Below are 14,958 nucleotides of genomic sequence, written 5' to 3' on the forward strand. Positions count from 1 at the left end.
AAAGTAAAAAAAAAAAAGAAAACGAAAATATTTGAAAAATAATTTTTTTTTTTTAAAAGGTTGGAAAAAAAGTAATTTTTGATTTGGGACGATTTTTTATTTTCGGTTTCAGTCCCAAAATTCCACTTCGGGGCATCCCTATCTCTTTCCTTTCTTTTTGATGTGATACAATCTCGATTTCTCAAGACTACATAGCCCATCATGCATTGCTTCTAGCAAGCAATGATAAGGTTACATTGTTTATACATTGAGTTGCAGTTCAGAAGGCAGACTCTGTAAGAGGAAGTGCATATTCACAGGGTTGAGTGACATTGTGTCAGTGCATTGAGGAAGAACTATGGGCATCTTTAATAAGTTTACAAAATCTGAGGCGTGTTCAGTTCCTTAGCCAAGCGCTGAGTAGCTGTTCTGCAGCACTTCAGTTGGCTGCAGAAGTTTCACTGAACACTTTGTCTGCACAGAGCTGAGCAAAATGGAGAAGGATAATATATTTGACTAATAAATACCATTTTCCAATGAATATTTGGTGTGCTCGTCCACCAAAACATTAAATTGTAGGTTCCCACACTGAATTGATTTCCTCCAGTGGGGTTCAGGCGCCTTTTTCCAGCGCAGCCAGCAGTGATGTGCAGTACCTTCCCCGCTGGGTGAGGCATTCCCCCTGCCTGCTGAAGTTCCGCCCCCTGCCCACACATCCCTGGCCAGGTGTGCCCACAGTTTAAATGGCCACTGGTGCTGTGTCCCTACCTTCTCCATCATACTCAGCGCTCTGCATCCACATTCACTTCCGCTACCAGTGCTAAGTTAGCAGTGCTGAGCGCCCACTTGCACAGCGTTCAGCGGCGGTTTGCTAACTCAGCACTCGCAGCAACTGAACACACCTTAAATCAAGGGTAGGTGACCTCGGCACGCCAGCTGTGGTGAAACTACAAATCCAATCATGCTTCGTGCCTGTGGCTGCCAGACTCTTGCAATGCCTCATGGGATTTGTAGTTCTGCAGTGCCAAGGCTGCCCCTATTTCTCTATGGCTATTAGGAGTGGGAGAGAACATGTGGAAATTTGATATAATAATACATATTTATTTGTAATTTCTGACCATAGATACTGTTTCCATTCACTAAAATGACTTCTTTGGTTATTCAGTGGAACGTATAAAGATGCCTTCCCTGTGGGATCTCCTCAGACAATAGCCATGCTGACAAAAGTTTCCACACAGGAGGGAGGAGGAGGAGAGATGTAGCTTGTGGCTGTAGTCACCTCAGGCACACAGGGACGGGTACGGCAACCTGTTGTCTCGCTGGGCCCCACCCTCCTAATAAATATGAATTTGCTAGCCCTGGGGAGGTTCCTATTACTGCATGCACAAAGGGAAGGATCCTAGCCCTCTTCATCTCTCCTTCCCTTTGCATGGCGGTTTCCATAGTCTGAAGTCCAGCTGTGTCCAGGACCCTCCCCCTTCATCATAAGCAGCAAGATTTAAAAAAAAAAGCCCCGGTCATGATTTATGAATCAATGTGACTGGCTGCTGTGTGCAGAGTCTGCAGGGGGACCGTCCGGAGTAGCGTGGCTGAGGAGAGGGCGGCTGTGCGGGCAGTGCATTGGGCTAGTGGGCGGGGCTTGTGGCTGAGCCCAGAACACTGCTGCAGCGGGCCGTATAGCAGGGGCAGCACCTGAGCGAATCTGCATGACTATTGCAAAGGTAAGCGTATGTCCCCTGTACATTGTGGATGGGAGATGAGGAGAGAGAGCGCAGTTCTCTGTGCTAATGTTACTGGATCACCAGGGCTGGGTGTGTGTGTGCGGGGAGACTGTGCATCCATAGGAGCACTGTATACAGCATAGCACAGGTAGTGACCACACCGGTGGGTGCAGTCAGGGAGCTGGTCACTGAGCTGACAGCTGGCCCCACTGACATGCCAATGGACAGTTTGCAGTAGATGTGTGCTGTGTGGAGTAGGAGCCTTGCCATGATTTTTACACACCCACTTCTCATAGCAAAAATATACTAAACCCTTAATTTGCACATCAGAGCCTGAGATAGCCAGTCTTGTCATGTATTTATTTGTCATCTAGCAGGATAGATCTGACATCTTAACATGCACTATAATGTAACCTATAGCTTCCTAAACATGTCCTGATGCACCGACCGGGCAAAAAAACCCCTTGTGTTCAAAGTGGTCAGTTCACGCCACGGCTTGGATGCAGTGTGTGTGCATCGCAACACCACTACGGTGAATATAGCTGGATGACATGTTACTTGTGACGGTTCAACTTTATTGTGACATTTTAATAAAGTTCCAACAAAAAAAAAAGTAAACAGTGCGCTTCCTCGGGATCGGCGCATTGACACTGTTCCTACAAGTGCCTCAGCACATCTGGCTGGTGCGAATGAGCCCCCACATTTAAGGACTTCTCGCAGAGCTGTGTAACTGAATGACAGAGAGGGGAATTGATCAAATATGCAGCAGTTGCCTGTAGTAACCAATCAGCTTCTTTCATTTTCAAAGCTTAACTAAACACGCTAAAGAGAGGTGCTAATTTGGTTACGGACAACTGCTCCAGATTCTGTCTGCTTTTGATAAATTCCTCCCTCTGTAAGGCGTCCCTTAGGGTGTATTTACTGATGGGGACCATGCCTGCGAAATAGCTGTTGACATGGCCACTTGTAGTCTCCAGAAGCCTGTGTGAGACTGCAGGGGAACAATTCAGGGACACAGTGTTGTCACACTATAACAGGAAGTGCCTGAACAAAGACCTTCATGGCAGCATCACCAGGTATTAAGTTAATGACAGCAGAAGCTTTAAAAAGATTGAAAATGACATTTGAAATGGTTTGAACATCTTAAAGCTCATATGAGATTTTTCGTGGTTGTGTTTACATCTACTTTAACTATACCGATCATGTGACCTAATATTTTTAAGGTGGCCATACATTGTGCAAATTTCTTGTGGTATCGGCCGAAATTTGCGCAGTGGGTGCTGCTGTTGGCACTCTTTTAGCTGGCATCTCTCAATCAGTTGATGGAAGGAACCAGTCGGAAAATCTTTGAATGAACAGAGGCAGTTCAAAGAGCTGTGGGCTCTGTTCAGGGAGTTCCGGCAGGGGCCGGCGGCCGCTGTCAGAATACAAAAGAAAGAGCGGAGATTCCTTGATCAATGCGTTCGTAGCGTTGCTGGAGGAATGTGCTGTATTTTTTTCCATTCAGCTCGTGGGTTGCAGGAGAAAAATAAAGCAGTGTATGGCCAGCCGTACTGTAGCTCCCATTTGTGGACTATAATGTGTATATTGTAAAACTCTCAGGCTGTCAGGTTGAGGGTGGTTGTTCTTGTGGATAAACTGTAATGGTTCACGTCAAGTTTATTCTTGAAATAGCTTAACGCAGATTACATTGTATTTCCCAAGACGAGCTGGACACATCAAACAAACCCAGGTTTGGCAACACCCTGAACTCCGTGCTTAATGGGTGTACGTTGCTTGGCCATGGATGTCTGTATTGATCAGCTCAGCCTACTTACATTTTATTGCAGTGCTCTTCACAAGGGAGACCATGAAGGCCAGATCTTTCCGAAATTATTTTTATTAAAGAGGCAGTAAACCTCACCTTCACCTGGAAGCAAAATCAAGTAGAGAGAAAGTTATACACTTAGAAGTGTCATAAGTTTAAGATCTGGTCCTGGAAAAGGAAATGTTCTTATATACATATGACAGCCTTTTCAGTAGTGCATTGAAGGGTCACGTGATCAGTCTCTGGTGAGCCCCTTTTAGCCTAGAATGGTGGATCATATACAACAATCTGCTGCCATGAAATCTAATAAAGTTCTGAAATATACATACATATTTGTGAATTGTATTAGTGGCTCTTTTTTTAAAAGAGGACTCCAGTGCTACTCCAGCATTGAAAGGGTTAACTACTCGCTTTTTCTCTTGGGACCAGAATATAGAAGAAATGCTCACCTGATCCTCTGTCCTGCAGCAGTCATCGTTTACCTCTTTCCCCCCTCCATTCCGGCTGTGCTGTGTCCCTCAGCATCTTCACGTCTAAAGGTGCCCACACACCTTGCGATTATCGGACGATAATCGTATGCGATCGTCTTTTCGTCCGATAATCGCAAGGTGTGTGGGCAGTGTGCAACCGCAAATACTGTACAATCGTACGACTTAAAACTTTCAAGCATGTTCGAAAACTTTGGCCGGTCGTACAATTATTGCAAGGTTAGTGGCGTTTCCGTACGTCAAAAATCGTACGATCTACACTGCTCATGCGCAAACGGAAATACGTGCGGTCGATTACCGCAATTCGTCCAGGTGCTTTCCTTTAATTACAGCTAATTGAACCTTGCGACAATCGGGGCATAATGGGGCCGCGTGCGACTATCCTACGACGGTTTGATCATCGGACGAAAAGTGTCGTCCGATAATCGTAAGGTGTGTGGCCACCTTAATGCAGGTGAATGGACTGTATTAAAGTGCCCATACACTGCACGATTCTCGTACGAGAATCGCGGGAAATCCCGCGATCGTACGAGAATCGAGCAGTGTGAACGAAGACGTGCGACCGTTTCTACTGTACGGTCGCACGTCTTTTGTCTAAGGAGCACGCTAGAAAACCAGCCGAAAATCGTACGATTGTCGGCTGGTTTGAACGGTGCTCGGGAGACAAATGCCGAACGGGCCGGTGTGCGCACGCGCACACTGCCCGTTCAGCATTGCGGTCATCGGAAGCCCGCCCTTCGGGGGCGGGCTTGCGATGATCGAGAGTACGATCTGCCTGTCCAAGATGGGCAGATCGTACGTTTTTTAAATTACTTTACAACCATCGCAAGACTAAGGTCTTGCGATGGTTGTACAGTGTATGACCACCTTTTAGGCATGATGACATTAGCAGAGCTTAGACCATTGAAGCCCGGGGGAGGAGAGGCTGCGAGGAACGGTCTAGCAACCAGGTGGGATTGAGGATCAAGTGAGTTTTTTTTTATTTGAGCCCCTAGACCAGGAGTGGGCAACTATTGCCCTGCAGCTGTTGTGGAACTACAAGTCTCATGAGGCATTGCAAGACTGAGGGCAGGTTCACACCATTTTCTAAACCAGATCTGGTCCGGATAATAGTATGAACCTGCCCGCAGTTCCAGTGCATTCCAAACCAGACAAAATAAGACAAGCAGTATTTTTCTGGTCTGGAATGGACTGCGCTGGTGTGAACAGAGGCCAGCAATAGCATAGGGACACATCAGGATTAATTTTGGGTCTGGAAACAATCTGCTCTGGTCTGGAGATTATGTGGTGTGAATGGACCCTGAGGGCCAGTTCACACCATATGCAGTTGTGATGCAGTCTGTTTATTTGACCGCTGAAGTCAAAATGCATCCCAATGCTTTCCTATGGACTTTCTTGTGCTTTATTCACACCATTGCAGTGTGAATTAAGCACAAGAAAGACCATAGTAAAGCATTGGGATGCATTTTGACTTCAGCAGTCAAATGAACGGACTGCATCTGGTGTGAACTGGCCCTGAAAATTACAGGCATGACTCGCAGAGGCATGTTGGGATTTGTAGTTAAAGCACAGCTGAAGGACAAGTGTTGCCCACCCCTGTCCTAGACCAAAACCAGCAGTTACCTGCAAGGGTTATCCCCACTGCAAGGGTTAACATTGTAGATTATTGGTGTTCCTATGTAAGTAGCCGGATTTGTGTTTTAAGGTTTGCTGGTCTTTTAAAGGGACCTGGAAGGATAGACATTGCGCCTTGTGTTTAAAGGGATCCTGTGCTGAGGGATATGTATGTGAATAAGGAGTTCCCACTTCTCTGACTTCCCAAGTTACTGCCCTGGTCTGGATGAGTGTCTTGGGCAATAAAATAAAAGCAGAGACAGCCAGGCAGCTAACATTTTTAGAAGGAGGTCAGCAATACCAGCCTACTTTATTATGTACAGTCCTGATTCTTTTTAAGGTGCAGGCTGGCTTCTCTTGTTTTTGTTTTTTACCTACCAAGTCACTGATTTGAAAAAACAAACAAACTTGCAGCTCTGGAATTCTTAAATATTTTGAGCCTTTCTGTTTATTAGCGTAATGCAGTCAGGCAGTACATGCAATATTTTCTTGTTTCTGTTTATTTGTGCATAGTAAGTGCTGCAGCAAGGGTCAAAATGCCCTGTGCTGGAAACACGCTGGAGAGTCGGACCACTGCTCTCATATGCAAGCAGAGGACTGGGCTTCCAGAGGTCGAATATTACCCTCCCCCCACACAGCACTCCAGCTCCCTATGTCTCCGATCACGCGTTCATACATTTTTTTTTTTTTTTTTAGAGAGTTTTTGTTTGTTTTTCATGCATTTTTTTTGACGCATATTTGTTTGGAACGATGAAGGTGAAATACAGGTTACAGTGCTAGGGCGTGAGGGCTTGTTGTCTTGCATGAAAATGCACGTTGCATATGTTTTTCACGTGCTCCCATTAAAGTTTATGGAACTAAAAACACATTTTGTAGCTTCAAAGTCACAATGCAGTGCAACGCACAGGTGTAAACAGTCCCCTATAGATAATGCAGGATTCCTTTTCTCCTGTGATGGCTGAAATGCTTCAGAACGCACAGGTGTGAATGGAACCTAAGCAGCAATTCACTCAGTTTACCTTAAGGGTCCATTCACACCATGTCTGGATCATCACCAGACCAGACCAGATTGTTTCTGGACCCAAAATGCATACTAATGTATCCCTATGCTATTTCTGGCCTCTGTTCCCACCAGCGCAGTCCGTTCCAGACCAGAAAAATACTGCTTGTCCTATTTTGTCTGGTCTGGAATGCACTGAAACGAATACAAATGCACTGGAACGCACCCGTAAGACTATTTTAAGCAAATACATTTTTTTTTTCCAAAAATGGTGTGAACCTGCCCTAAGGCCCCATTCACACTAAGCGGTAAATCCCGCAATTTCTGCCGCTATATTTGGCGAGGAGTCGCCGGCCAATGATAGTCAATGGAGCTGTTTTAATGGACAGCTCCATGTCGCAGGACCCTTTTTCCGGCGCATGTCGCACGGTTTTTCAATTTTTTTAATGCAGCCCGCTGGTGAAGGTCGCGCGATCGTCGCCCGAACAGTCACGCTATCTCGCCGCGGGGAAATTCGCTCGAGGTGAGTGTCGCTACGTGTGAATAGGGCCTTAAGAGGGACATTACCCCTATCTTTAAAATTACAACAAAGACACCTTTAGAAATATTTAGCAGTGACAATCTACAAACAGATACTTCGAGATAATTGCTTTGTATTCTTTGCATACCTTTTTTTCTTTTCTTCCCCAGTCTTCTGACAGTGGCCTTTTTTTTTTGTTTTTGTTACAAAGGGCACATGAATCCATCTCCCTTTACTTCCTAGAACTCTGGCACATGTGACCATGCACATCATCACAGGAGAGGAAAATGCCTTTCCCTGAGATCTCATTAGATTACAGATGAGATTTCCCAGCAATGTTCTGCTGGTGTAAGTTTCCCAGGATGCAATGTGCTTGGGCACATTACATCACTGAAGCCCAAGTGGACCAGGAAGTGAAAAATCAATAATTGTAAGTAAAAGAAATATGTTTAATGAATGTAATATGATTTCATATGAGCGTGCAGAGCTGAAAGCTGACATGAAAGGGGGTAAAGGTCCACTTTAATTTGAGTTCTCTGTAATCCGTGCAGCCAGCATGCAGAGAGAACGTCACTATGTCACCTGGGGTGTATTTCCTGAAGTGAGTGTGTCCTTGCTGTCTCACATTTAGACTTCCAAGACTGTCTTGAATTGGTTGTAGATTGAAAACCAAATCCCTGGGGAAGATTCCCACAATTCTATCAGCATAGGATCCCTTTAAATATCTGATCTTACAAGCCATCAGGACTGGTGTGTGATGTGACGTTTAGTCATATGCTAGCAGAATACATCACTTTCCTGGAATTCTACAAGGCCATGCATTCTTTTCATGGTTTAAACATTTCAGCATTCATTTTATTTCATATAGACCGTGAGTAGATTTTAGTATGTTACTTGTTTCTAAAACCTAAAAACCAACCATCATACAAGCACATGAGCTAGACCAGTTTTTTTTATTCTGAGCTCGTGTTTTGAACTTGTGGTCGAATATATACATTTTAATAAGTAACATAGATAGAAAACTTGAGGGGAATTTATCAAAACTTGTGCAGACAGATTCTGGAGCAGTTGCCCACCGTAACAGGTCAGTTTGCTCAGTTTTGAAAATTAAGCAGATAAGCTGATTCGTTGCTATGGGCAGCTACTCTGTATTCTGTCTGCTCCAGTTTTTATAATTTCTCCTCCAATGCGTGTTAGTGTGTTGCAGTAATGTGCAGGTTCCCGCAGTGTAACACCCTGGAGTGGTCTGAATGGGCCCACTGCCTTCGAGAGTTACGGCCCAGAAGAATCTTCTGCAGCCAACATGTTTTCAGGTACGTTAAATGCTAACCCTGTGTCAGTACTGTGTCCAGTAGTGACGTAGGGGTTGGCATATGGAACCCCGGCATACAGTGAGTGAGGACACAGGCTTCTGACACTCCTGGCAGTGTCAGATGATAAAGATTCTGCTGGAGGCCTCAAGTCTAGAAGGGAGGGAAAGTATCACTCAACGCCCACTGGAAGGGGAAGCTTGAGGATCTGTTCACAGTAGCCCATCCAGGGCCGTCTTTAACGCAGGGCAAAAGGGGCAGTCGCCCAGGGCCCAATCATTGTTGCGGGGCCCAAAGCAGCTGCCCCTTCAGCCCACATAAGCCCCTTCAGCCCCCAGTGCCGGATCGGTACCCAGCGACCAGCAGGCCCCCCACCACTGCGCCGAGAGTGTCGGATCATCCGTTCATCCGACACTCCCGGCGCAGAGATGGGGGGCCCGCCGGATACTGATGGTTTGCATGGCGATAGAATGCTTAGCCCGATCGGGAGCCGCGCTGTGTCGGATCAGCATTATATCGCCACGGCAACCCTCCGTTAATCACAGCGCGCTACTGCCCGGTCCCCGCCCACTCCGCTGGGTTCGTCGGCTGTGAGCGGGAGAGGCAGAGCGTGCGAGAGGGAGGTAATGTATACAGAGAGGGCACCTCTCTATATACATTGCCCCCCTTCCCCCTCTCTATATACACGTATTAAAGACGGCCCTGAGCCCATCTGAGCATTTTAGTGGTTAGCGCTAGTGTGTTGTGACAGCGATGGCAGTATTTGGTGGACCACACACCACATGAGTTGTCACTGTTTAAATTTTTTTTACTTTAGTTGAATTGTACAAACTGTACACTCTATTCAGGTCTCCACACAGCAACCCACTCGGGTGTGCTGCACAGCGGTGACCTGTGGTGGACCAGTGTGCTGCAAAACCCTGTTCACACCATACATGTATGGTAGTGTGCAGAAAACACATCTCACCGTGCTCAGTGGTGCAAGGCCTAAGGCCCCTCTCACATAGGCGCCATCTGTTCTGTTCAGCAAAGGATTCCGTGCACAGCTCCCCTGGTGATCAGAGCAGTACAGAACAGATATGACTTTATGTCTGTTCAGTCTTTTCCTTCATTGTGCCATACAGGAAAAAAACTGAACCTACCAGACCTATGTTAGAACTATGGGGAGTCAGATGTAAGCAGACGTGTCCATTTCCACCCGATTACCTCCAATCTGTCACCATCAGGTCTGCCAAAACAGAACTCTGTTCCATTTTTCCCCATATCTAGACAAAATCAGGGGTAATCAGTAAACAGACACTTGTCTGTTTAGATCTGGCTGTTCATAGAGTACATTAGACTTCCGATCAGATCTGCCTGCAAAACGGAGTGCCCGTGTGAAAGGGGCCTAAGTTTTCTTTTTAAGGGAACATCCTCAATTTTCCTGGATATCTACAGAGTTGCTTTAAAATGATGTACTGTATACAGTAAAAAATATCCTCATTACTCATGAACAGTTGCTGGTATCACAAGAGTACATTAATACAACGTGCGTGCTTCTCATGGCCTAGTAACCTGCAAGTATGACTATAATATAACGTATGACTATAATATATATAATATAATATTGACTTACTAAGAGTGCCAACGGGCTTTAAGGAGCAGATGTTCACTTACAAGGCTATTCACCAAAGGATAAAGAGTTTGGAGAAGGCAGGAGAAGTGAACAATCTAGGCCAGAATAGCTGATTTGGAACAATTCTCCATTTCGGCTCACTTCCCAAATCAGCTATGTTGTCCTAGACCAGGGGTGCCCATTAGGTAGATGGTGATCTACCAGTAGCTCTCAAAGCTGATGCTGGTAGATCACGAAGGGTGTGAATGGTGGCCCCATATTGGTATATTTATTTAGCTGTACACACATGATTACCTATTAGTCTGAGCCTGCTGAGCCAATCTCCCTGACACTTTTCTGGTGGATACTGGTGGTTGAAGTGCTATGTATTACATCAAAGAATATTAGTTACACATCCTGTTGCAAAATACAGCAAGGTGAGCCAGGAGAGAGAGTGGGGAGAGACAGACAGGAGTGAGAGGAAAGACTGCCAGGTGAGAGAGAGCGAGGAGAGAGAGCAAGGAGAGACAGCCAGGGAAGAGAGAGAGGAGAGACAGCCAGGAGAGAGGGCAAGGAGAGACAGCCAGGGAAGAGAGAGAGGAGAGACAGCCAGGAGAGAGGGCAAGGAGAGACAGCCAAGAGAGCGAAGAGAGACAGCCAGGAGAGAAAATTAGGAATGACAGCCAGGTGAGACAGCCAGCAGGATGAGCGAGGGGAGGCAGCCAGGAGAGAGAGAGCAATGGAGGGTTTTTTTTTCGTTGGTAGATCTCATGTAGCTCGTCATTTGAAAAGTAGATCTTAACACAAAAATTGTGGGCACCCCTGTTCTAGATTGTTCACTTCTCCTGACTTCTCCAAACTCTTCACCCTTTAGTGAATAATCCTGTTAGTGAATACAATACATAGCTACATAGTTGCATAGTATTAGGATCTCATTCTAGGAGTACCTGTACCCCTGTATATTACGGTCCCTTAAGAAATCGTCCAAAAGTTTCTTGAACAATTCCACATTCTTTGCTGAAATCACTGTCTGTGGCAGTGAGTTCCAGACCCTAACTGATCTTACTGTGAAGAACCCCCTTTGCCCCTTGTGCTGGAATTTTTTTTCCACCAATTTTAGGTGGTGGCCTCTAGTTTTTGTAATGGAGTTCATTTTAAACAGTTTATCGCTAATGTTGCTACCACCATTGAACATTTTGTACATGGAAATCGTATCCCCCCTTAAACTCCTTACTTCCAGCGTAAACGTGTCTCGTAGCTCTGGTCCTCCATTCCCCTAATTAGTTTGGTTGCCCTCCGCTGGACTTTTTCCAACTCAAGGACATCTTTTCTTAGTACTGGTGACCAGAACTGGACCGCGTGCTCCAGATGAGGTTGAACCAATGATCTATAAAGTGGCAAAATTATAGACTTGTCCCTGCAATACATCCCCTTCTTAATACAGGACAAGACCCTGCTAGCTTTGTTTACAGCAGCCTGGCACTGCAAACTACCTTTCAGTTTGTGGTCTACAATGACCCCCAAATCCTTCTCCATCTCCTTCTCCAATACAATATTAGCCAAGCAAAATACAAACTTTCTGCTCTAAATGAGCCCCATTGTCTCTTATTTTGGGCAAGCCTAGTGATGGCGCTGTCAGATATTATTGCTGTTCCTGGCACTGGATGTTTGTAATATCGGCACATTATCCGGTCAGGTTTGTGACCGTATAGAAGGTGCATCTGCTCACATGGATCCTTGGATGGATGTCATATATTATTGCTATTCCTGGCATTGAATGTTTGTAATATCGGCACATTATCCGGTCAGGTTTGTGACAGTATAGAAGGTGCATCTGCTCACATGGATCCTAAGGTGTAACCGAGTATGTGATGTTACCAGACAGGTGAAAGTTAAAACTCGGCCTTTTGTTTGTTTTTCCTAAATACTGTGCTACAGCTGGAAGGCCGCAGTGTAATCGGATAGGACATAGCCTTCAGCTTGTTTAATGCTTCTCTTTCTTCTGTAGTTTAACTAATTAATTGCCGCACAAGAGCCTGGCAAACAGGTACTGCAGGCTGCACAGTCAACCAGCAGTGCAAACGGTATGTAAATAGGCCTTTGAATAATGTTTAACCCGTGAGGAGAGGATCATTGAGGAAACCTTTTTTTGGCGACAGAGTGCATACAAAAAATTTAATTTGAGGTGCTCTTCTCTAAGCTCGTGACAAAAGTGTGTTAAAGCAGAACTCCAGGTAAAAAATTTCTATTTTGTTCGGTGCTTATTTTTGCCTGGGGTCAAAAAAAGAAAGCACTTAACCCTTGCAGTCTGAGGGTAGCACCACTGCAAGGATTTATAACATTTTTACTCGGAGTTGTTCTTTAACTGGAATTTTGTTCAAATGTTAAATTTGGACTCTGAGCAAAAATCTTTTATTCAAATCTTTTACTCAATAGCCACCAAGAATATAACTCTACTTTGTGTGCACCAAATGCCTTTACAAACACAGATAATACATTGTAAAAGTAGCATTGTCACTATGATGTAGATAGTCTGTGCAGAAAGTGGAACTGTGAGAGGGACCCAGCAGGATTACTGCACAGATCTGGAAGAAATAAACAAAACACACCAAGATTCAGGTAAGAGTACATACTGTATGCCTTTTCATATGTAGACAATGTTTCGTATCCCAGAGTTCATCTTCAGCTTTTTAGAGACAGGTTTAGTTTAGAGCTGGGAGGATAAGAGTACATACCTACCGGTAACACTCTCTTCTCAATGTTCATTGTGCAGAAACAGATACAAAAAAACTAGGATCCCTGCCTTCCCTTGGTGCCCAAGTGGACCATCACTAGGTCTGAGTGCTATCACAAGGGAAGAGGTAGAAGGTCTTTTAGCTTTGTGTAAAGGTTTTGCGGTGTTAAACAATAATAGTTACTAAAGGACTGAAATACTTACCAGTGTTTTGGAAGAGGCTGTTCCATACCTCTCCATTGTTAGGCACATCACCAGAAGCTTAGATAATTCAAAAGTAAAAGAAGGGTTGGTCACATGATCTGTAGTGAAGGGTAGATGTTAGGGATGCACCGATTCTAGAATGGGTGCTGATAATGAGTATTTGGGCGAGTGCTCGTACTTGCCCAATTGCTCCGATACTTACCCCCCCGATATTGGAACTTCGGGTCAGAGGGAGATTTCCTCTGATTGGCTGTGACGCGAGGGAACATGAAGCCGGCTTCCTGGCCAATCGGGAAGCCGGGCCACGGGTAATGACTTCCTGACTGGCCGGGAAGCTGTCTCCATGCTGATCAGCTGGGAAGCCGGCTTCCTGGCCAATCGGCATCGAGCCTGACAAACAGCCGGCTCGATGCTGATTGGCTGGGATGCCGGCTTCCCGGGCAATCAAGAAGCCAGGCAGTGGGTAATGACACGCTTTTCAGCTTACTGATTGCACGGGAAGCTGGCTGCATGCTACTGGAAGTACCGGTATCAGCGAGTACCGAAGTATAAATATTGGTATACGTACTCGATGACAAAAAAAACGGTATCAGTGCATCCCTACTAGGTGTGCTAATCTGGAGTCACATGACCAAATTCCTAGACTTTTACTTATGCATGCACCACTAGAGCATCCCTAAAATGGCACATCTCCATTAAAAATAACTATATTAGCCCTTCTTTTATTTATCTTCCCCAGTATGTATGGTAAAGCTGAACGGCAGGGTAAGTATATATTGTCTTAATACAAGAAGCACCTCCTATTCTTACGTGAATCTTGGTGTGTTTTGTGTATTCCTTCCAGAACTGTGCAGTAATCCATTGCGATGCTTTTCCTATGTGCAGGAGCTTCCTGTAATAAAAGACCGGTCACTGCTGCTCTCTCTCCTTGTACAGCGTGACTGGTCTTGTTTCTGCCCCCTACTGTAGTGTTCTGCAGGCAGCCTTTTATAAGGTAATAACTGTGTTTGTAATGGCTTTTGGTGAACACAAAGTGGATTTATATGCTTTGTGGCTATTGAGGAATATATTTAAGTGAAGATTTGTATGCCCTGAGATCTGCTATAAGATGGTTATTTGAGTGTACGTTCTTTAAAGGAGAACTATGCGGTCAGTGTTTTTCCCCATAGTTCTCCTTAGGGTAACGGGAGGACACAAACTAGCGTCCTCCCGTTACCCTAAGCTCAGTATACCGCGAGCTACAGCTCGCAGTATACTGAGATGCCGGAGCGGATCCCGACTTAGATGTCGGGATCGGCCCAGCTGCGTGACAGCTGGCTCTGCCTATCTAGAGGCAGAGCCAGCTGTACCCGCCCCCTCCCCTGTACGTTCCGCCAGTCAGCGCTGGCAGATCGGAGCGGGGAGAGGGGAATCCAGCCCTCCCCCTGTCACGGCAGTGAGCCGTGACAGGATCGAGAGGTGATCGAACCTGGTATGTGTTCGCTCACATCCCGATCTATTGAGCCGACCTGTGACAGTCTCATTGTCACAGGTCGGCTAGAACTATGAGGTGAGTAGAAATCACTCCTCATAGCTCTCCTTTAAAAGTACATTTATTCTTTAAAGCAAAAATGTAGCCAGGCTATGAACATTTATATATGTACATAACCCTAACAAGCAGTTTAGTAGCATTCACGGACATTTGTTGTTACATCCACTGTGGAACAATTAATCCTTAAAGTGCACAATAGAAGCCGTGAACTAATTCAAGCTTGTGAAAGTGAAAGTAAAACTGAGAATCTTCGACATTTTAAGGATAAATCACTACACAGTGCTTGCAGCTACAGGGAGGGCTTGTTTTAAAACGTATTCACAGCTTATTACGTATAAGGATCGAGAGGTGAGCGAACGCCGGTATGTGTTCGCTCACCTCCCGATCTACTGAGCCGACCTGTGACAGTCTCATTGTCACAGGTCGGCTAGAACTATGAGGTGAGTGGAAATCACT

At 45.4% G+C, this 14,958-nt stretch overlaps 1 protein-coding gene across 1 annotated transcript in view; it reads left to right on the top strand.

Annotated features, from left to right (window-relative positions):
• Positions 1–1,403: 1,403 nt before the first annotated feature.
• The window catches only part of CORO2A (coronin 2A), a 114,350-nt gene continuing 100,795 nt past the window's right edge, over positions 1,404–14,958 (top strand). The window contains exon 1 of the mRNA XM_018555093.1: positions 1,404–1,700. Coding sequence (XP_018410595.1) covers positions 1,686–1,700 — 15 coding nt within the window. The 5' untranslated portion in view covers positions 1,404–1,685. The remainder of the gene's footprint in view (positions 1,701–14,958) is intronic.

The sequence above is a fragment of the Nanorana parkeri genome, unplaced genomic scaffold, assembly GCF_000935625.1.
Source record: "Nanorana parkeri isolate BGI_ZX_2015 unplaced genomic scaffold, ASM93562v1 scaffold183, whole genome shotgun sequence".
NCBI classification, from domain to species: Eukaryota; Metazoa; Chordata; class Amphibia; order Anura; family Dicroglossidae; genus Nanorana; species Nanorana parkeri.